The following is a 23,957-nucleotide window of genomic DNA, read 5'->3' as shown; positions in this document are numbered from 1 at the left end:
CGTTTTCTTATTTCAAGTGAACTAAGATACTTGTACTAGAAACTAGACCAAAATATTCGGTAATATTTTGTGTTTTAAAAAAATATTTTCGTAAAAGTTGCATACTGTAGCTTTATGGGCGGATCTAAGAGCACATTTATTGGCCTAATAATGACTGTGTGCAAGCTTCTGCAGATGCTACCACACGGGAGGTTCCAAGATGACCAGAAAATCCTGCTACAGGAAGGAGAGAAACGGCGCTCTAGATCTGGATGATCCTCGTCTGGCACTGTGTGAACATTGCCTTCAGATCGCTCTCCTGGGCCTCGCTCACAGAGTCCGGGTCGGGGCTTTTCTGGACCTTCGCCACGGCGTAGTTGAGGCCCTGCGTGAGCCCCGCCTGCGTCATGCTGGCCACCTGCACCATGGAGCTGCGGATTTTGGCGAACGGCGATACGATGCGGCTGCCGTTGCTGTCGGCGGGCGACGGTCCCAGGCTGCCCTCCATTAGGGAGCTGAAGCTCTTCTGGGAGCCGCCAGACGCCGCAGAGTTGGGCCGCTGGACGGACAGCAGGTTGGAACCGGAGGTAGAGGTCTGGACGTCCAGCCGGGACGGTCGGGGCAGCTGGGCGTCCTGGTTCTGGGTCTGCAGGTTGGACTGGTCAGAGTCTGCGGGGGTTTTCTTCTTCTGCGGCAGTGGCGCTACCCTGGCCACCGGCAGCTCACCAAACACCTCCACTGGTTTGGTCTGGGCGTCCTGAACGAACTGCTGGCAGTAAGCGTCGATGGGCGTCCCGAAGTCGATCAGCAGCGCTTCTTCCGCCAGCGACGCAGCACCGGGCGACTTGTCGTTGATGTCAGAGACGCCATCTTGGCAGCCGGTGACGTGGATCACAGACGGGATATTGAGTTCACCGCTACCGATGGACTGCGAGCGGCTGCCCAGCCGCGGGTTCGACACCACGATGCCACAGCTAGGCAGGACGTAGTCTGCCTTGTCGAAGGAGCCGGAGCACGGGTGCTCTGGGTCGGAGTTGTACGAGTCGGAGTCCGAGTCGTTTTCGTAGCGCTCGTTGCCCCGGACGCCGAGCGCGGCGGCGCCGGGGTTTCCGTTCGACGTCTCCAGGCTGCTGTCCGACTTCCACAGGTTGACGTGCATGGTGGGCTTGAGGAAGTTAACCGTCACATCGGGTTTGGAGAAGTTCCCCAGCTTGCCGAGCGGCTTGAAGGGGCCGATGTTGACGTTGGTCTTGGTCTGCTTCACCTTCTGGTTGAGGGAGGAGAACTTGTTGAGGAGGAAGCTTTTCCCCTGAGCGAGTCCAGAGCTGCCCGCAGCCTGACCCGCAGGCTTGTTCTGGATCCCCATGATGTCCTCATGAGGTTTACTCTGCCGCCTGCAACACGGACGAAACGCCAAAATTACTGGACTGAAAGGATTAATTGTGATTATTGATAACTGAAGTGCACAGACTCTAAAAACCGCCACTTGCTTAGAAGAAAACTTATTCACAGCAGTAAATAAACAAAGGCTGTACATGCTGCTTCAGTTTTGTTTACATCTCAAGAAGGAAGTAGTGTTCAGTGTCTTCTTCTGAGACTTTTGTATTGTTTCCTTCAGTGGTACTTGGTGCAGCGCCCCCACAGGCGAGGAGGCGAACAGGTTTTTTTATTAGTTTGCATTGACGCAAAGCAATGTGAACACGAAGCACAGCAGCTGAAAATGTAACGTTTGTTCCAGTTTTTGTCCCCAATATAACTGAGTCTATACCAGGACATGGATTACAGCACAGGGTATTCTGGGTAAAAACGACTAAAACAAACACACTAGTCCAGCACTAGTAGGAGAAATGGCTCGACAAAAGAAAAACCCTACAACCACTAAAATCTGATGCTACTCTATTTTTGTTTATGTTTGTGAAGAAGGAAGTTGTGCTCAGTGTCTTCTGAGGTTTTTGTGTCATTTGCTTCAGTGGTTCTTGGTGCAGCGCCCCCAGAGGCGAGGAGGGGAACATGTTTTTCAATTAGTTTGGTTCATTTGACTGAGTCATTTAGCATTGACCAATTTACCATTTTCAGCCGTAAATTTGTTACATTTACCGCCTGAAAATTTAACAAATGTTGCAACTTTGGCCCTTAATAGAACAGAATCTACCTGATTATCAGGTGGGACAATACAGTGAAGTTTGTGTTTGTAAATAACATGCAACAGAACTGGTATGAATACTTCTGCACTACTTCATACTCGCCTCTCCAGCTTCTTCTCGACGACGAGCAGGTCCAGCCCGGAGGCCTGCTTCGTTATGCGGAGCATCTCAGCGATGCACTGCAGCGTATCTGAAAAATGTTGCAACGCAAGTCGTCACTTCATCTTTGAAAACATCAAATGTCAAAGTCAGGGCCCGGGGGCCAAATCTGGCCCGCCATAACTTCTTCTGTGGCCCTCCAACATGACATTATATTACTAATCAAATCAAATTTGGTTTTGCCTGTGTACTGCCAAATTAAAACAATTTGAAAATACGTTCAATTTCATTTAACATTAAGTACTGATCGTGACAATTATCCAGGACAATAAAATGTTCCAGAAGTTATTGCGATAAACGATAATATTGTTGATTTGAGACCATTTATAAGTAATATAATGATAATAATGCAAGAACACACACTCAAAAATCTGTAAACTTTAAAGTTTGATGAATATTTAACACTAGAACTGGAAAACTTTTATAAAAATCCAAAATAAAAAAAAGAAGGCAACAAATAAGATGAATTATAAAATCTCTTAAACAGAAATGTCCTTAAAAATGTCAAGTTGAAACCAAAACACCAGATTGAGAACTTTTATCACCCAGGTTTTGGTAGAAAGAGAAAAACAATAAATGATACCAGTATTGAGTTTGTTTTATCATGCGATTAATTGATTTATTGATAGTGTGACAGGCCTAATCAGTAAGTGTAAAAACAGCTATTTATTCATACATTTAGCCGTTCCTTTGTTGAGTTTTATCATTAAATCCTTCCACCATTTATGATCTTGAAACAGTCCAAAATGATACCAAAGGAGATCGTTTTTCTTCTTCTCTGCTTCCGTACCTTTCCCGTCGTCCTCCGGATTGCGCGTCGCCGCCCTCAGAGTGTGGAAGTAGCCGCTGGTTTCCTGACTCCTATAGTGCAAACGCATGCAGCAGAACTTCGGCTTCCCAAACAGAGTGGGCTCCGGACCTGCACAAACCCGATCACATGCATTTTTTTCTGTTTTTTTAAATTTTTTTTTTAATAATTTGCTGCCACTGCATGAATAATATTCAGTGAGGATGTTGCTGAAAGGTTACTGAGAACACTTTCAGGAAGTGTTGGGTGACTCAGTGAATGCAAACAGACTTCTCCTTTGACTTTAACTCCTCACCGATTTCAATTTTTTCCAAACCCTCCAAGTCGAGACGCTGGTACTGGTTGACTTTATCCGCCTCGTCGTCGTAGCTGAAACAGAAAATAAAGGGAAGTGTTAGTCAGCCGACGCAGCGCACAGAGCGGAGGGTGAGGTTAGGATCCGACTCACTAAGCGATGTAGTAGGCTTTATCTGACAGGAGCAGCAGAACATCCACGTCTTTGTTGGCTGCATCAATGAGGCTGCAGGAAAAAAATAAAACTAAAATCAAATCTGCAAAAAGTAAATCTGCATCTTAATACCTGGTTTTATTATTCCTGACTGGTTTCATTGTACGATTTTATTCTTGTATTTACGACTTTATTCTGGTAATATTAGTTCAGTTTATTAAAAAAAAGGTAAACAACATTAATAAAAGATGCTTTTCACCAGATTCAGCTTTTTAAGCTGCTCACATTATAAAAGTTTATTATGGGAACTTTGTTTTCATACTATTTGTATGTACCAGTCATACTATTTTAATTAAGAATTTATTCTTGTATCATTACAACTTTGTTTTCGTAATAATGCAACTTTATTCTCATATTTTTCCGACTTTCCTGTATTTATTGTAGCTTTGTTTTTGTATTTTTATGACTTTATTCTTGTTTTATTAAGAATTTAGTCTCGTATTATCACCACTTTATTTTCTTATGGTAACTTTATTGTGATATTACTACAACTTTAGTTTGGGAATTTTGTTACGACTTTATCCTCATATTATTATTACATATTTATTCTTGTATTTTTGAAATTTTGTTTTTGTATTATTAAAATTTTATTCTCATATTATTATGACTTTATTCCACAGAACTTTTTTCTTGCAATATTATGATTTTACCCTCGAAATATTTCAGCTTTATTCTCTTAATTTTTCTTTTCTTACTCTGAAACAAATCTGATAATAAAACTTTCTGATAAGAAGAAATTTCCTCCTTCAGGTGCAACTTTGATAGATTTTGACTGATTATTAATTATTAATTGTATTAATAATAATGTAAATCAGCTTCTTGCCGTTTTGTTTATGAACAGATAAATCTGGTTTTCTGAAGTTCTGCAGAACAGACTCCTCACCTCATGTCGCAGTTCATGAGCGCCCAGCCACCGTGAAACGTCTCGTCGTCCGGCAGCAGCAGCTGCATGTAGGTCTGCAGCAGCAGGCCCACCTGCTCCTGCACTCCTCTTTGGCTCTCCTTCTCCTTCTCCTCGTGCTCCTTCTCCTTACTGAAGATGGAGTACAGGTCCTCCGTCACGGGCAAACCCATCATCAGATCTGCAAGGAGCCGCAGATTCACCAAAAAGACGGTTTCCATTACATCCGGTCAGAGGAGGCATCAAAAATACTCTAGTATCTGCAAAACTTTAAATGATATTAACAAGGGCTTTTCTGTTGGATTTAATTTTTATGCGGTTTAATTTATATTCATGAAGATCAACACACAATTTCATCACACATTAATTAAGCAGATGAATTTATCAAACTTTTTCTCCGCAGTGACAAAAACCCCTGACAGAACGATGAAATGAATCGGCCTCACAACTTCCTCCTGGTTCACATCTAGACAGGAAATCTGCACTAAAGTTTAGATCAGACCTAAAAAAATTCATCCCGATTCAGACTGAGTCCATTAAGTCTGAGCCCGATTCAATCCAACTGATTAACTTTAATTAGAGGCTCGAGCCTTAACCCTTTACTGAAGATTTTACTGCTTTGTTTTTAGAGAACCGTTTGAAGAAGCAGAGTAACTTCTCCCAGCTTCCTTTGACATCCTTCAACTCCGTTTCGTCGCTTGTTGTAACGCAGGATGAGTCAAGTGCAAATCTTCTGGGATGATTGACTGAAAGGTTCGAATCTCTGCAGCTCCAGCAGATCAAGGCGGAGTCGTTTCTTACAGTCTAATGAAGTCATTACTTTCTATTTTTAACAAGGTAGACTGTCGACTCCTCCATTTAAACAATAAATAAACACAACAAAGCTTTTCTTTGGTTTTCTCTGTTCTGAATGAACTGTGGGATTGTTAAACTTCAGCCAAAGTTTAGATTGCGCTGTTGATATTGGAGGTGATTTAGTTAGCTCCGCGATCTACTCTGTGCATAAAGTTAAAATTGCTGAGCATGTCTGCACCATGTAATCTGTCAAAATGACGGACAGGTTTCAGATTTTTCCGTCAAATAAAAAAAATACCGATCAAAAACATAAAATATTCTGAGCGCTCTTGTACCGATGACTGCTTGTCTGTAAGCATCTCTGAAGCGGTTGAGATAGTAGCGGTTGGCAGAGTTCACGCCGTCCTTCATCACGCCGGCCAGCTTCCTCTCCCCCGTCCTCGTGAAGTCTCCCTGAAGCAGAACAAACAGGGTGCTAATTAAAGCTTCAACAGCACAACTGTGACAACAACAGTGACGTAACCTTTTCTCAGCCGTGTTAAAAGCTCCAGAGTCGCTGGTGTGAAAACAGAACTGGATGCTAAACAAAGCTAGCGAAGGTGGAAGCGGTGCTACCTTGAGGGCGGCTGTTCCTGCGTACTGCTTGCTGATGGTGTCGCCGTTGTTGGCCCACATGACCTGATAAATCCGGTAGCATTTCAGAGGCAGCGGCTGCTCTGGCGGCATCACACCCAGCTTCTTCAGCTGCACGGAGGAAAACACGTGGAAACCAACTTTAAAGCTGCAGAACGTAACTTTGTGAAAATAATGTGTTTTTTTTACATATTTGTCAAAACTGTTTTAACGAGACAAACTGTGAAAAACAAAAATCAAGCTCCTCCTCCTTTTCCCAGTGCTAACATCTTCTTCCTGATAGGCTTGTTTAGCTAGTTAGTAAGGCTACCAAAGACAATTTTTCAGTAATAGTGAGTTGTTTCTTCACCATTAACACATCTAACAGCAAGTGCACAAGGTTGATTGACAGCTCTAAGCCCCGCCTTCTGCCGCTGATAGAAGAAATGCACCAAAATCATCCAGATACCAACAGCAGCTCAACGAGAAAAGGAGTAATCAATCTTTTTACAGATTATCTGTTAATAGCAAACTGTCATGACATGCTGCACTGGAAAAACACAAAATTTTATCAAGTATTTTTGGTCTAGTTTCTAGTGCAAATATCTTTGTTCACTTGAAATAAGATAAAACTAACAGCCAAGTAATTTCTCAGCAAGATATAGCAACTTTTAAGTAAATAATTCTTCAATAGAAATTAAAAAATTTCAGTTTCCCTGGGGAAAAATGTCTTGTTATAAGTGAAATGATCCGTCACTGGAACGAGAATTTGGTTGCTAGGTGACAGGAACGATGATGTAATGTAGTAAACATCTCGTCACTGTAGCTAATCAGGACAAGAAGCTCGTTGCTTTAAATAAAGAAAAATAGTTTCAGTATAGTACACATACTTTGTAGTGGTAATGGAAGAAGAAGGATTTTGTTTAATTTATGACAGAAACTCTTAGTTTGTCTCTTTGTTTTCCAACAAATGATTTAAAATATCAAGTTTATTTAATGAAATAATGTTTAAAGCTGCAGTGTGTAACATTTGTGAAAAATATTCTTTATATATTTGTTAAATCTGTCAGATATTTTTATAAAAATACCAGATTCGCAGTATTTGAAGAAAAAAAAGTTTAAAAACAACATTACTTTATTTTGTTGCTTTTATTTAACAGAGAAAAAAAACAATGATTGCTACTTTTGTAAGAACAAACGTATGTGCACCATTACACTCAGAAAATTTATAACTATTTTCCTACAACGGCACGAACAAATAACACAGATTTACTAACTTTTATGGTAATTCTTATGTTGCTGGTAAGCAGAATATAATTTTGATTCTCTGCTACTACTTGACTAAATCAAATCTTTCTAGTCAATCAATCAAATTTTATTTGTATAGCACATTTCAGCAGCAAGGCATTTCAAAGTGCTTCACATCATATCCAACACAGAAACACGATGCAACATAGAATCAACAATCAAAACACGACATTAAGTCAAGTTCCATCAGTAAATTTGTAATTGATTACGATCGAATACGACCCTAAACAGGTGGGTCTTTAGTCACGCTAGGTGTACCACAGGGCTCTGTCCTCGGGTCTATTTTTATCTAACCCACATCCGTCTCCTTGGTCTCATTTTTTGCATATACAGTGTTGTGCTCAGTGCTATGCCGATGACACCCAGCTGTATATTTAGACCAAACTTCTCCACTCTTCACTGCAAGTCATTAAAGAGAGAGCTTCCCCTCATTTCTTAAAATGAACTGCAACAGAACAGAATCTCTTCTCATCGGCTTCAAACCACAGCCCAATAGTTTCTCTCTTCCCTTCCCCCAGGTTAGTCGGTCAACTCAAGGTTTCGTCTTTTTTTGCAGTCATTTTGTGATGCTCTTTAGAAACATTTGCAAGGAATTTTGTAATACGTTTGCTTAGTTCTCACTCCATATTTTTGTTTTTCCGACAGAACATAATTCAGAAAAATGTTGTTCGTCTAAACAAGGGAAATATATTCAGCCTATTTTCAGCCAGCTGACTGATACTGAACAGTTTCAGGTGATATTTGTGGTATTTTATAAACCATACACCTGAAAAAAACTCAACTCACTTCATCTGCTAACAGAGTAAAATAGCTTTAGTTCAAATTAGTGGTATAATGGAAATGTTTATATACAGCTAAAAACTCAGTAGGTGTTTTGGCGCTAGAAAATGATGAAATATGTAATAAACTCGTACCTGCTGCTCCATCACAACTCGAGCAATGGCAGCTTGAACCACGTTGGTCCGGTCGAGACAGTCCATACAGTTGACCCGGAAGATCCCGTCCTGCTTGCAGATAACGCCAGCTTGGTCCACCCTGACAGATGGGGAGTCATTAGAAATTAACCGCATTCATAGAAACACAAATTCAATCTGATATTAATGAAAATTAGAAAAAATGTATCACGAAATACTGATGGTGCCACTTGAACGTCCAACATAAATGAACTATACTTGTTTAGTCATTTCCAAAAACGTGGACAATGCAAGAACAAATTAAGATTAATGTTCTTTTCAGCCCCAAACTATTATGGAACAACTTTCCTAATAATCTAACCCATTAAAAGATCAAGACTTTTACTTTTTAAATCATCTGGAAGGCCAATTAAATCTATTTTTCAGTTTCCCTAATTAAAATCTGAACTTTCATTTTCTGGTCATCAAGCTGTATTTTGAAAAGTGATCATCATCCCCTTTTCCTTCACTGCTTTTGCTGCCACTATTCTTTTGGAACATACTTTTTCAATAAGATAACTTTGAAACACCGAAGATCTTATTTTGAAAGATACAGTTTATCGCCAGTGTACATCCACAGCAGTAATCTAATATACAAGAATGTTTCTCTTAATTGGATGATTTTCAATTAACTTTAATTTAAAAATAACAAATAAATCAATCTTTCATCCCTGTTATAAACCCATTAGGAATTTGGATTCTCACTTTATTATATCTGTCTATGAAAGTTTAAGAGTTTTATTTTGAAGGATATTTGTAAACTTTACAGTAACATTCTCTCGTTGCCATGGCGATTCCTCTGTTCCATGCAGCAGGTGGAAGAGGCCAGGACTTTACAGTCCTAAGGGCTGAAAATACAGCCGTGGTTAAAAAACAGAACAAGGTATTGGAAAACCTTTTCAGCCGTGAGTGTGAGCAAAGTCTGCTGCCTGTTTGAAGAGATTTTCAACTTCTTACATTAATTTTTGCGTTTAACGCGACAATGTAAAGATTGTTGCATCCGGACTTTATGAGGAGATTCCAAGTCAAACAATATTAAAGTATATGAGCAGAACTCTGTTTGGTTTAACAGAAAACGGTCATTTCTACAACAATAACACACACATCATCTGAAAGTAGACAAATCTTACCACAAAAATACCAAAAATTAACCAGTTTAGTCTAAATATGTGGTCGTGATGGTGAGTTAAACACATTTTTTTGGTTATTTTAGGTCAAATCAGGAGTTTCCGTCTACTCTGTTAACAGTAAAAAGCAATGCATTGACTTGTTCTCTATTAATTTAAATGAAGATTAACCAAACATTAAAATAGTTAATATGAATAAACCGTTTATGCTTTAGTGTTCATGTTAACAGCATTTGTTTTGGACAGGGGCACTACTTACCACGCCCACTTCATGTCAGTGATGATGTCAGAAATGGCATCTGTCAGTATCTGCACGTTTTCGAACTTCATTCCACGACTGAGAAACAGGAAGTAAGAAGCACAAAGAGGAAGTGAAGCCAGCGTAGTGTAAAACGCACAAAGCCCAGTCATGGCGCAGCGTTTTTTCCTACCAGTGTTCGTGGAAGTCAAAGGAAACGTAAGTGAGGTTTGGGTTGTTGTACAGCAGGACCTGCTTCAGATACGCATCCCCGATTATCTTCTCCCGCCCGTTCTGATCCACCAAGTTAATTATCACCTGCAATAAATTAACGAAGCAACATGTGATTTAAAGAAAACAACTGCAGGGCTGTGAATGTGTTTGCTCCCATAAGGATTTCTTCTCTTGTTTTTTAAACCTGACTAAGTTTAAGATAATGGTAAATATAAAAAAAAAAAATCATAACATAACCTAAATAAATACAAAAAACTGTAAAATTGTGGTTTCATTTATTAAAGGAGAAAACACCATCTAAACCAGAAGAAAAGTAGAGTTCAATTTCTCCAGGAAAACTCAAGACAGAATTAACATTGAGTATTTTGTTATTGCTTATGTCTCTGTTTTTTTATATATATATTGGTACCACTCCTAAAACTAAAACTGAAGTGACAGAAAATGTACAAACATCGATATAGATGCCAATATATTAAACATCCTTCAGTTAGAAACTAGAAAACACTTAAATAGAACCAGTTTGGCTACATGAAGTAGGCCTCAAAAGGATCTCAATATGCCACATATCAAGAAATTCAAGATTGGAAGCAATAAAATAAATATTCTGGAAAGGGTTAAAACTTTAAAACCACAGATGGAGACAACAGAGTTAAATTCACATTAGTAACCACAGAAAACCCTCAAACATCTCTGTGTTGAGTCAAACTGACCTGCTTTGTGTAAAGCTCAAGCTGCTTCTCAAAGTGAGCAGCAAAGTAAGCCATCGTCTCATTCTCCCCTGGAACAGAAACAGGAGCCAGTCACACTTTCTGAACACATTTCTACCCCTAAATGTGAAAGTCTCCCTGGTTCAGATAACCCAGCTCCTCTGACCTTTCTCGATGCGAGGCCGGGGGTTGTAGCGATACCCGGCCTGGCTCCAGAAGACGGGCACCGACCCCCGGGTCTGGACGAAGGACAGCGTGTGGCTGTGGACGTGGATCAGCTGCTCCGTCTCCACGTAGTTCGCCACATGGCCATCTGTGTCCACACCTCTGCGCTTGTACCGCATCCCTTTAAAAGAAGAACAGTTCTCATCTTCATCACACATTCATCACAGTTCAGGAACAGCAGCCTGTAGAATCACTTTCACTCCTGGTAGAAATGTCTAAAACCGTTAAATATGTTTCCTTGAGCAGGTTAGGATAGCTCTATGGGCTACACAGAACATGTTCTTTACTTTTTTTGTACAAAATCATTCTTGGATAATCAGATTTTAGCCTGCTCACTTTCAGAATGAGCTGTTTCTGGGTGGCATACAACAACAAAACTTGTCTTTTCCCACAGGCAGTGCACAGCCCATACAGCTGTAAAACTAGTTGAAGAAATGTTCCGGAACTCTGCTGGGGTTGCTAGGTAACGGGCGGAACTCTGCTGGGGTTGCTAGGTAACGGGCAGAACTCTGCTGGGGTTGCTAGGTAACAGGCTGGGCTTCACTGATTTGTGACATTACATTCAGAAGGTTTTTGAAACGGCTCATTTTACCAAAAAACAGAACTTATTGCCAAAAAAACTGATGGGTGTGTTTTTCTCTGTAAGTACAAAAAAAATTGCAAAATGTGAATTTATAACTTTAAAATGAATTTATCTTGCATTCTACAAGCGTACTCCTACAATGTTGATAAGCGATATTTTAACTAAAAGTTTTGTTTTTTGCTGCAGCATTTCACAAGAAAGATGGAGATCTTTGATCGTTCCTCTTTGCACAATCTCTTCAGCTCAAGAAGTTTACAACAAAACCTAGATCTATGGATTGAGTTGGACGTGGATTAATCCTAATTTTGTGTCTAATAAACCCTTTCTGTGCTGATTTGGAAATATGTTTTTGATCATTGTCTGGTTGTAAGACCAACCTTCCAGTTTTCTTTATATTTAAAATGTTTGAGACCAAGAGAGAAAGAGAAGTCAGCCCACAGCATCACTGATCCTTCACCAACCTTACCAATGGGACAATATGTTTTTTAACATTCCCATTTTAAATTATGACTCTTAAAAAAAAAAAAATGTTACGTATTTTTAATCAAACACTTTGATCCGATATTTAAAAAGTCTGCTTCAGTTAAATCTGTTTTCTAAGAATTATTATGTCAATAAATGCGGCACAAATGATTTAGTTTAGTTTTTTTCTCATTGCAGGATTTTTACCCCACACTGAATGAATGTGATCAGGAGAAAGGTTGGAATTTTGTATATTTTTTATGTATATATGAACTTAAACTGCTGCAACAAAAAGAGTCATCCAACAGAGTGCGTTAACTCTTAAACTTGGTGTGAACGCCTACCTGCGCGGTGGCGACTTCGTCTGGAGATCAGCGCCACGGTGAAACGAGGGTGAATGTCATCGACGCAGATAATCTCCTTGGGCGGAGTCTCTGGGCTGCTGCGCTCCTCGTCTGACGTCTCGTTGTAGTTCACCACCAGCTCCTCCACCTGGACGAAGCCTTGGATGATCGGAATAACCCACAAGTCAACCTCTGGGACCTGGAGAGAAATTAATTAATGCACAGGTTTGTTTTAGGTTAATGCTCAAAAACATTCATTTAGTAGAATCAGAATCATAATAGATGATTATGATTTAATCTTCAAGTATTAGTTACCTGAAGATTGATAAGATCCTGGATCATGTGTTTGTTCCAGAAGAAACGGTCGTCCACCTTAAAAAAAAAAAGAGACAGTCAGTCAAAATGAAAACAGTTTTAAATAAATCAATAGGGCAGAGTCTTTAATTAATTACATATATTAATGGATCTCTCTTTCTTTTTCTTTTTTTTAAAGCATATAAAAATCCTAAGCCGGAACCTTTGTGCTGTGTTCCTGGTAGGTCGGTAAATCTGACGCACAAGCGACATCCGCCAACAGTAATGGACGACAAAGCTGCATCCCCACACTGAATAAATGTACTCATATTAAAGGTTGGATTTTTCAAATTTTTTCAAAAATTAATGTAAATTTAGAGTTCAATTATGCAATAATCAAAAAGTTAAATTAGGTTTAAGACTTTTTGGAAATCTTTATCAAGGGTGTCAAAATGTTGCACATTTTTTAATAACTGGTCTTTGATTTAAATGCAATTTAATTAGAGACTCTTCAATTGCCTCTATTAAATTTTTTTTATTGCTGCAACTGAATTATTTTAGTAATCGATTATACTGATTTTAGAAAATGGAACATTCTACAGATTTTTATTTAACCACTTAAGTCTTTTTTATACAAAATTAGAACTACATTAAATGATGCAAACAAACAATAATAAATAATAAGATAAACATCTTACTGCCTAAAATACTATAACAGCATTATTTTAGTAAATCTGGACCAGGAGAAGCTAAAACTGCCATTTGAGAAGTTTTGGCTAAAACATATTTACAGAACAAAGGTTTTTTTTTGTTAATCTGAAATGTAAAATATTTATATTGTTGTACAGTTTTGGGGTTATTACGTTTTTATTGAGTCTGTATTCTCTAGTTAATGATTAATTGTTTCCTAAATTAGTCAACAATTAATCGTTTCAGCCCTAAAATTTCTAGAATCCCACCTCTAGAAATCAGTGAGGTCTCTCTCCCACCTGTTTCCACAGAGGCAAGCTGGACTTATCCGAGTCTCCCTGCCGCTGCACGGTGTTGGTCAGGTCATAGGTCATGCTGTAGTAGAAGGAGTCTGAGTCCATGAATATTTTGTAGAGCTCGTCTAACAGCCGCCGCTCCAGGCGCTCCTTTTCTTTGTTTTCCTTGACCTGGAACGCAGGGGAATACTGGAGAGAGGAAGCAGCATGAGACGCCTCAAAGGTCACAACATAAGGAAGGTTAAAGGTCAGTTTGAACAGAAATACCTTCTTCTTGATGGGAACAGACACGTTGGATTTGATCTGACTCAGAGTTTTCATCAGCTTTGATTCATCTGGAGACTGGGCCGGTTTCTCCGTTTTGTCGATTCCAAAATGATGCTTCTTGCAAAGCTGCGAGGAATTAATTAAAACACTTATTTTCAGCTCAGGGGATCTGGGAGCATCTTTCTGCAAACAGGAGCTAAAGGGGAAAGAGTTGCCATTACTCACTAAAGTAGGACGCTTTTCTCGTTTAGTCACGTTAAAACCACACTCTTCAGTAAATGTTAAGTTTCAGCTTTATCTGACTGGAGCGCCTGCTTTTACATGTTACTCTAGGAAAAACATAATCAGGACGTCTTGATGCGTTCTTAACAATCTACCACACTGGAAAAACACAAAACTTAAGCATTTTTGGTCCAGATTCTAGTGGAAATATCTTAGTACAATTAAAATAACTTATAAGTAACTTTTCAGCAAGATATAGGAGCCTGTTTTAGGTCAATAATTCATTAATTTGATCAAAAAGCATTAGTTTCATTGGCAGATTATTTCAGTTATAATATGGGAAAAATATCTTGTAAAAATTGCAATAATTTGGTTGTAGAAGAGGAACAATTTCATCAATACTAAGGAATTATTTACTTAAAACAAGTCCCTGAAAAGTTATTTAAGAGTTAGTTTGTCTTTTTTTCTACTGTACCAAGTTATTTTCACTGAAAACTAGACCTAAAATACTTAGTAAGATTTTGTGTTTTTGCACTACATTCCTCTATAAAAGGTCAGATTAATAGAAAGAACAACTAACTATTGTGCTGCAGGTCATCCAACTGTGCTGAAAATCCAACCACAGTACTGAGGTTTAAGGTTTCATAAATTGAGTTTGAAGGCCGGTAATGACAGGATTGTAAATTAAAATCCTTTCTCCATGTTCAGATGATGAATTGAACAGACAATGTGAGATGTTAAAAGCTTGGGATGTTGTTTTATAACCCAACTCTGCTTTAAATTTCTCCAAAACACACAAACACAAAAAACAAATGCAACAGGAAAAAAATGCTAAAAATAAAAAAATGCTGCACTCTCAGAAAATAGAACCAAAATCATTCAATTGGCTGAACAAATGCAAATAAAAAATGGGAAAATGTAGAAAACAGTAAAAAAAATAATGAAGATCCTCCAAACCACTAGAGGGAGTCCCGTAAAGACGGGATGTCATGATTTTATGGCAAGAAGAGAGTTGGAGGCAGAAAAGTTGCACTTTATTTCATGTATTTTACAATATTATAGAACAGCAGCATCTTTACACTCACTGCTCCAGACTCCCCCTTGTGGCCTGGAGGACTTCCATTTTGTAGAGGGACTTTCATATTTGCTGTCGTTGCAGTTGGCAGAATTTTCCCTTTTGCTCCATTTCCTGTGGTTGCAGCATTTTTGATTTGCATTTTTTGACAATTGCAAGTTTGTTTGTTATTTTCTGGAACAGAGCCCCCTGCAGGATATGGGGAGATTTTTTTCTCTTGCATGAATTAGCAAACATTACACAATGCTGATAAATATGTTGATAAATATCAATTTAAAATTAACATATGTAGACTTTTAAAGAGCCTCAGAGAAAATGTGCGTCTACAGTTTTAACTGTTTGGTGCAGAAACTGGTTGAAAATTGATCCATTAGCTGCCTGTTCATCTGTGTTTGCTAAAGGTGGAGATGGGACTGTGCATGAAAACTGATCTTTATTAAACATTCAGACTACCAAGATGAAAAAGACACAATCAAACCTGACTTTATTACCCTGTTAGAATAACTCAAAAATATTCCAAATAGTTTGGATGCATTTATTCTTTCTTACATAAAGAATATTTCTTACAAAAGACATATTTATGTCTTAGAAGGAATGGAAAGAGATGGAAAGCCAATGATTGACCTGTTTTACGTTTGTATTTTGCACATAAATTTGTTGTGCAATTGTATTCTAAAGAAAAAGATTTAAAACTTCAGAAATGTCAGTAGTGGTATATTAAGATATATAACAATTTTACAAAAACATATTATAACAGAAAGACTTTCAGGATTCAAGATGCCACATGAACCAACTAGCACATTACTGTGAGACAATGCAAAACTATTGCGTAGTAGTGCAATAAAAATAGTAGTGCAATAAAAAAATTCCCCCATTACCACTAGGGGGCTCTGTATTTAGCTTCTGTTTTCTCTGATTACAGCATTTTTGTTTGCTGCTCTTTTCTGCTGCAGTTATAGTTTTGTGTTTGTGTGATTTTGGAGTTTTAATCATTCTTGTGTTTGCGGCTCGTTTTATGATTTTCTACGTGTTTGACCCTCTCTGCCACTGCTTTATTTTGAAAATCATGCAGCGGTTTTGTTATACGTCATAATTGCGCTCCACCTTGTGCTGGTTGAGTTTATAAAAATCACAATACAGTTCATTGAAGTCTTTGGTTGTAACGTGACCAAACTGAAAAGTTTAATGGGTAGGAATAATTTTACAAACTATTGTTCTGGCTCCAATTTAACGTGTCAAACTCGAGGACCGGGGGACGAATCTGGCCCGCCATAGCTTTTTATGTGGCCCTCTAGATGCCAAATTACAACAATAAGTCCCTCCAATATTCTGGAAAATCAACAGATCTTCACAGTTTTTGTGATTTTACTTCAAATTTTCATTTACAAAATGGTAAAAAAATGTTAATTTAGCATTGTTTAAACCAACTCCGGTTGGTTTAAAACAACACAATTGATTGCCAAATTGGTTTTCTACAAGCCAGTAAATATATTTACATGAAAAATTAATGGAAGGAACCATTGTAGACCAACATATGTTGATTTAAGCCAATTTATGCTGGTTTAAATCAACTTATTTTTTGTAGCCTTACTTGAAATTATTGATGCGACGAGTAACAAAAAGTCACATTTAACATCATATATTAGCACAAAAATATAATAAAAATTTCTTGTAAATATTTCTAAATTAGCACCATAAATTGTGATTTTGATCGCAAAAAAAATGCAAAAACAATCATAAAATCTTGGAGGGATGATGGGTGTGAAAAGATGTTTGATATTCAATTTAAAGAGGCAGTTATTCATTAATATTTTGACAGTTTAATGGGTTTTATCAATGAGTTTGACACCCTGATCTACAGGATTTCTATGTGAAAAAGACGACAGACATCACTTCCACTCTGCTGTGCAGGAACAAACTACGGCTCTAAAAGATTCTGCTCTACTCGTCCTCCTCCGTTTGTTACTCACTTGAAAATATTCAGTCTCACCATCCAAGAAGCCTCCCTGAAAAACTGAAATCTTAGCACCATTCTGCAAGTTTGTTGTCATTTTCTGAATGTCATTTCGGGTGTAGAACTATATTTTTGGCAACCCAGAGTTAATTTCCCAGCTCTTGCAGCTTCAGGAATGAATCACACTCTGACTCACATTTGGTATTCTGAGGAGAATCTGGGATTTCCACATGAGTTTGTGATTTACCTCCAGCTCCATTTCCTGAGGCTCCTCGTCAGAAAGGGGGATGACGGCGATTTTGGTGATCTTGTAAACCTTGTGGTCGCCCGGTAACTGACCCACCAGCGCTTTCTGTCGGATTAATACGAGACCGAGAGGAAGGTCTGCAGAGAGGGGAGAAAACCAAAAGGACAGAGGGAACTGGGTCAACTGGTGCAGAACAGCTAAGGTGTGAAGATGCTAGCCGCAGCTTCTATTAACAGAGCCGATAAAAATTCATTTATATGATGTTGATTTGTCTGTATGAAGCACTTTTAACACACATTAAAGATGTGGAATAAAACCTTAAGATAAAACCATCTTCATCTGCAGAAACAGAATCTCACACACTGAGAAAAATAATAAAATTTTGAGTTAGATCAATAATTTTTTTGGAGCTTGCATTTACCTTATTTTACTTTTAAAAGCCAGAAATCAAAATGGGAAAGAAAAGCGAACATGTCGATAGAATAGATACAAGCTTCTGAGTAAAGTCATGAAGAATTTATCGATTATTCGACATATTCTGCTGATTTTTTATTTAGAAACACATTAAAAGATACAAATAAATAATGAAATTACTTTTTGGTAAGAAAATAGACATTTTATTGCCTAAGACAAACCAACACAGTCTTCCTTTAGTGAGTTCTTGATCATTTGCAGCTAAAATATCAACATGTGGGCTAACTTGTTAACTAATCTGCTAGATTATTTCAATAATCGATTAATCACAATTAATTGTTTCAGCCTTACATATTGCCTCTGCAAAATTTATCAACATGGTGGCATTTTTTCCTCATATTGGAAAGTCAGAGCAATAATTAAAAACTATAAAACACCTGGAAATAAAACAAACGAAGCTGAACCAAGAGATAATAACGTTGTTTTTATTGGTTCCTGTATATTGTATGTACATTTGTTTTGTCTTTGGTGGAAGAAAATAGAAAGAGACAGCGAGGAGAGGAAGTGGAACCAACAGTCTTCACCCACTTCAAAATAAACACATAATATAAATATCTAACTGCCTCAACAACTCCAATCACCAAACCTTTAGCACAGTTAAATGTCAAACTTTATTTCACTGTAAGTTTACAAAACAGCAAAGTAAATTAGCATTTTAGAAATTAGCTGGAAAAAATTTATTTAGGGGAAGCTAAGTGCGTTAAACTTTTAGCAAAAACACAAAGTTAAAAAATTTGCTTTTCTATTAGCAGATTGGAAGAAATATGTCCACCACTTTTGAGGGCAATATAAACATTTTTAATACCAGGAAAGTTTAAATACAATTCTGGTTGACTGCAAAAAATCTGAAAATATTTTTTGCAGTCAACTGGAAGAGAAAAGATAAGTCTCTCTGTATGAGACTAACCGTACAGACCGAGTGAGACTAACCGTGACTGATGAGGCAGTCTATATGTGCCTCATTCAGGCACATATAGACTGAATGAGACTAACAAAAGAGCTCATAAAAGAGGCTGGTAATAACTGTTTAGCCACAGGTATCTCCCCCCCACAGTGAATAAATGTACTAAAATTAAAGGTTGGATTTTTCTACATTTCTCAAAAATTTATGTAATTTTAGAATTAAAAACGGCTCAATTATACAATGATCAAAAAGATTGATTAAATTAAAGGTTTTTTGGAAATCTTTACCAAAGGTGTCAATAATATGAGATTAACATTGAGTCTTCACCCATGCTGAGGCCTGCATACCCAGAGCCCAGATTGCTCATCTTTCCACAGCAACACATTTTTTAACACCTCTACTCATGACAAACATGACAAATACTGATGACACGGCTGTCCTGAACACACATGGAAAAAAACGGGCCAGTGACAAACCAAAACCAGCTGAAACAGTTTTCATCCCCCCACCTACCAGTGTGCAGCTGTATCTTTCCGATGACTCCCTCCACCAGGCCCATGCAGACCGGGTTCCAGGCCAGCAGCAGGTCTGTGGCTGAAATCACAGGAGAAAACATCAGTTACCAAATGACCCAACACTGAGACACAATAAGATGTTTCTGGAGGAGGAATGTGACCAACGATTAATCAATTATTAGTAATCAATTATTCTGAAAGTTAAGTGATCATTCTGATGACTACTCCATGATTATGATAATTAATCGGTTCTTTTGACGAACAGTCGATTATTTTGATGATCAATCAATTATTCTGACAAAGTAATCGATTATTCTGACTATTAATTTATTATTTTCACAAATTAATTGATTATTTTGATTATTAATCAAATATTCGGACAATTAATTGATTAATTGCATTAAAAGCAGCACATTCTGGGGCATGCTGTGGTGGCGTAGGGGATAGCGCAGCCCACATTTTGAGGCCTTGAGTCCTCGACGCAGCCGTCGCGGGTTCGATTCCCGGACCCGACTGACATTTTGCCGCATGTCTTTCCCCCTCTCCTTCCCCCTTTCCTGTCAGCCTGCTGTCATATAAGGGACACTAGAGCCCACAAAAGACCCCCTGGAGGGGAAAAAAACAAAAAAAACAGCACATTCTGCTAATTTTTCTTTTGAGCCTTTATTACAACGTTAAAATACTTTAAAAGATTAAAATGAACAATTAAATTCCTTTTAAAACAAGAAAATAATAGTGTTGTTGCCTAAATTGCAAAAACAGCGTTCTTTTAGTGAAAGTTTGATCATTTGTAGCTAACATATATTTCTAGCCCTTTATATTTGACATCAATACAGTGCACAGCTGATCGGTTGGTTATTTATCGATTAATAATTGGGCAAAAATTGCTTGATCAGAGATTTTTTTGAAGCTTAACCTATGCCACGAGTTCTTAAGAAGGGTTTTTTTGTATCTTAAATGCAAAATGTATTTTTATTTTGTAAAGTCTTGGCTTAATTCCTGCTTTGAATATGTTGTTTTTTAATCAGCAAATGGCCTTAGTTTAGTTGCCGATTATTTCAATAATCAATTAATCTGACTAATCATTTCGTCTCTGTTCTGGAGACGTGTGAGCGTGAGAACCTGCCGTTGCAACAGCAGATGAAGGGTTGTTTAAACAGAAAAGGGATTAAATGAGTCGCTGTTGTGTGACTTGTTTAAAATGATGGGAATGAACAGAAACAGGAAGAGTTGGTCTACATATTTCAAATGCTAGCAAGTTCTGACACAAGATGTTGGAAAGCAAGCTTTAAAACTAAAAGTAAAAGTGTAATTTACTGTAATAAAGTGGCTTTCTTTTTTTTAAGTGTGGAGACGGTTCATAGTGAGAAAACAAACTGGGATGTTCCACATTAGTAATGGAGTCTGGATTAGAGCATGGGGAAAATGGCAAAAGATGGAGGGTGTGGCTACAGGTGGAGAACATCAACTTCAGACAATAACTCTTCCTGTTTCAACTAAATGTCCAAACGAGGAGGGAAGACCTGCTGATCAAGAGAAAGGAAAAAAAACAAAACACAAAAAGTCCTCTTGGAAAGCTGACCTTTATGGAAGTCCTTTCTCCATTTGTGCAGAGCAAAGCGGAGTGGAAACTCAGCGAGGAGTGGAAACCCTTTTTCCAATTAAATAATGAAACAGCGGTGCAACCAAAGCCCCGTTCAGGCCGGCTGCACAGCTCACACTACGGGATAATGTGCTGGGCCTTCTGGGGACTTCAGTGGAAATATTTTCTTTTGCTTCAGCAGTCCTGAATTTATAACTCCCATAAAGACACAGCAACAAAAGTGTCACAACTTGATTTCTCATTGAAATAAAACTGGAAAAAAATATATTTACTAAACAAAAGGTAAATGTTTTCACAAGTATTTAAGTCTGCAAATAATTAAAGGCATATATAAATATTTGTATAGGTATTTTGAGCTTTACGGTATCATTTGGTAAATCTAAATATGAATAATTAACTCCATATTTAACTAAATATGAATAAATATCTCCATATTTAAGGATTTCAATCATTTAAGCTGAGAACACAAAGAGCCAGAAAGTCAACAATAAATAAATCACTCAATAATTTTTCAAAATAAAATTGGAAATAAATAAATGTATGTCATTTAGAGCTGGACAAAATATGTCTGCAAAACGCATCACGATACAAGGGTTTTATATCAGTCTATATCATCATCATCTGGGATTAGGCCCGTCATGAAAACTAATTTCACTGGATGATAAATTGTCCCAGAAATTATTGCGATAAACAATAACATTGTAGTATTGCAACCATTTTCACATATGTTGGTTATAGCATAATAATGCAACTTCACTCTGTCAAAACTAAACTTTAATTTTGCAAAGAACATTTAACACTAGAACAGGGAGATATTTTAAATATCTAAAATAAAACATGAGAACTAAAATTTACAATAAAGTCTATGTAAACTTATATATATATATATATATATATATATATATATATATATATATATATATATATATATATATATATTATAATGCAATTAATTAATTATTGCTTATTGGGACAAGCTTATCTGGGCTTTCCTTAACGGTTATAAAAGCACAATAATCTTAGTCTAACTCCTGAATTTAAAGAAAGTATCTTTAAAAAGACTTGGCAATCCTAACTCTGCTAAAATAGAAATTAATTTCTCAATTTCAGACAGCAAGGAGGGAAAAAAGTAACTTGTTTGTTGTGAAAGTTTAATAAAACAGCTGTAGAAAAAGATCTTGTACTGAAGAAAACTTGAAACTTGTAATTTAGAGGGTAAGATAACAAAGACATAATTTAAAAGTAAATATCTGCAACTTCTTGAAAAAATAAATCCTTATGTGTAGACATCTAAGGTGGATGGAGAACCCATAAATTGTACTCAACACTATATTTTTACTCAAGTAAAAGTAAAAAAATATTTGGTAAAAAGGCAACTCAAATAGTGAGCAACTGATCAAAACATAAATAATTTAATATTTAAATCAAATTAAACTAAATCAGATGGACCAAAATATAAAGTTGTGAAAAATGTTGGATTCTAATGATCAAAATGAAAATAATACATACAAGTTCACTATAAAACTAACAAAAACCGCCTAAAAGTAATTGTTTTTTCCAAAATGTTACTCAAGTAAATGTAACTAGTTACTAGCCAACACTGGTGGAAATAATATAAGATATTACAATCACAGCTTTGAGATGCTGCGTTTCCACTTTCTGTAAAAGCTGATACCTGGATGTAGGGGAGGGCATTTATCGCATCGTTTATCACGATAAATGTCTTATAATTATAAGAATTATGATTTATTGCTAATTACTAATTAATGCCCTTTAAAAAACCCTAAACCTGTCTATTGTTTAGATTGTTAAACTATTTTCTACATTATTTTTCAATGAATGAAAATCAAAGAATTTTAAAATATGATGCAGTTACTGTAGGTTAGTGACAGTTGCCCTGAAAAATGCATTACAAATGGGAACGTTTGTCAAGAGCGTAATTATGTCTGATTGCTGTGCCTTGCAGCCACAGCCAAAAAAGTAGTAATAAATAGTTCTTATCGTGACTTTTATTGTTATCACACAGAATATCGCGATAAAACTTCAGTCCATATCGCTCACCTCTACGTGGACGCATGTTGATCTTATTTACTCCTGTACATTCCTGCGTGGTGTTTAGTTTAGATTAAGCGGCCAAATTCAAGCCTCGGTCTGCAACCTGAGAAGCAGGCTGACAACTTTGAAGTCAGTTTGGGTGTTGGCACTCCTGAATAACAGCCAAGCCATGATTTACAATAGAAGCGCGTCCACAAACAGACAATAAAAAGAATAAAACCGGCAGGTTTTTAATTCTATTTGACCCACATCAGTCAGTTTGATCATATCTACTGATAACGATCAGGTTTCAAAGCGGATGGCAGAGGAATTAGGAGAGAATGAGGAGTGGATTTGTGATTAAAAAGTCATCAGTAATGTAAATGAAACCGTTTCCAGCAGCTGTCATTGGCACCTACCAGGTCTGATAGCCATGCTACCGTCCTTCCTGCTGCACCACAGCGCCTGATCCCCGCTCTGAAGAATGTAATTGTCTTTAGCCTGAAACAGCTCCATTTTCTCCCCTCTTCTCACGCAAACCCCGCTACCTCTAAGCGCGTCTCCGCCACCCGGTGCGGTTCTTCCTCCGCTCGGAGGTTAACGCCGGAGCTAGCCTAGCCGCTGTTAGCTCGGCTTTTTTCCCCTTTTCTTTTTCTTCTTCCACCGCTAGCGAGAGATGGTGGCTAGCTGCGTCCACGGCTAACAGCAGCTGTATCCGAGTCGGATTTGGTTATTCCGCCTCTACATGCTGATATTCAAAGTTCCCGTGGACAGGAGAAGAGGAGGCAACCTTCCCACAGTCACACCGGGGGGTAGATACTCATCACTGAGTAGGGAAACTGTCGCCGTTCAGGACGTAACCGACGTTTCCTGCTCAAAACAACACCACGTGACCTGACGTCACCACCGCTGCACAGGTACAGCAGGAAGCAGATGGTTGTAGCCTCTCATTTATTTTCCTACGCACACCTGGAACAAATGGCAATGTACCAGTGCCATTTTAGATAGAAAAAAGAAGTACATTTATGCCCATAAAACAAAATAAAATTTTTTGAGATTAACAAGGAAATTTCTGAGATTAAAAAGTCAAAAATATGCAGGAAGAAAAATATCAAAAATTTTGAGATTAATCCTAAAAAAATTTTTGTAAAAACTTGGAAATGTCTGAATTTGAAAAGTCAAAATTTCCTAGAAAAAATCTGAAATTTTGAGCTCACACTCAGAAATGTTCTAGAAAAAACTTCCTTTCTGATTTTATCTGACCCTCACATTTTCTTTTTAAAGATTACCAGCTT

General features: G+C 37.6%; 1 protein-coding gene across 1 annotated transcript; it reads right to left on the bottom strand.

Moving 5' to 3' along the window:
* On the bottom strand, nucleotides 1-23,550 carry inpp5f (inositol polyphosphate-5-phosphatase F). Its single transcript, XM_044135981.1, has 20 exons — nucleotides 23,082-23,550; nucleotides 19,024-19,104; nucleotides 17,133-17,269; nucleotides 13,635-13,760; nucleotides 13,371-13,556; nucleotides 12,403-12,459; nucleotides 12,088-12,286; nucleotides 10,640-10,819; nucleotides 10,477-10,544; nucleotides 9,726-9,850; nucleotides 9,554-9,631; nucleotides 8,129-8,249; nucleotides 5,910-6,038; nucleotides 5,630-5,747; nucleotides 4,482-4,680; nucleotides 3,539-3,610; nucleotides 3,386-3,459; nucleotides 3,073-3,201; nucleotides 2,226-2,313; nucleotides 1-1,373 (listed from the first exon to the last, which is right to left on the bottom strand). Exons 1-20 carry the CDS (start codon nucleotides 23,176-23,178, stop codon nucleotides 242-244), a joined length of 3,396 nt encoding a protein of 1,131 aa, XP_043991916.1. The 5' UTR covers nucleotides 23,179-23,550; the 3' UTR covers nucleotides 1-241.
* Between the last annotated feature and the right edge of the window lie 407 nt (nucleotides 23,551-23,957).

This window comes from Gambusia affinis, linkage group LG13, assembly GCF_019740435.1.
Source record: "Gambusia affinis linkage group LG13, SWU_Gaff_1.0, whole genome shotgun sequence".
Taxonomy (NCBI): Eukaryota; Metazoa; Chordata; class Actinopteri; order Cyprinodontiformes; family Poeciliidae; genus Gambusia; species Gambusia affinis.
The sequence above is the reverse complement of the archived record's forward strand: the minus strand, read 5'-3'. Positions and strand labels throughout refer to the sequence as shown.

Excerpts from the sequence above, each read along its gene's own strand:
- inpp5f (XM_044135981.1), bottom strand. The coding sequence starts at position 23,178 with ATGGAGCTGTTTCAGGCTAAAGACAATTACATTCTTCAGAGCGGGGAT. Across the intron at positions 3,611-4,481 it reads CTCATGAACTGCGACATGAG|CCTCATTGATGCAGCCAACA; the intron begins GTGAGGAGTCTG and ends TTTTTCCTGCAG. Across the intron at positions 2,314-3,072 it reads TCCGGAGGACGACGGGAAAG|ATACGCTGCAGTGCATCGCT; the intron begins GTACGGAAGCAG and ends AACATTTTTCAG.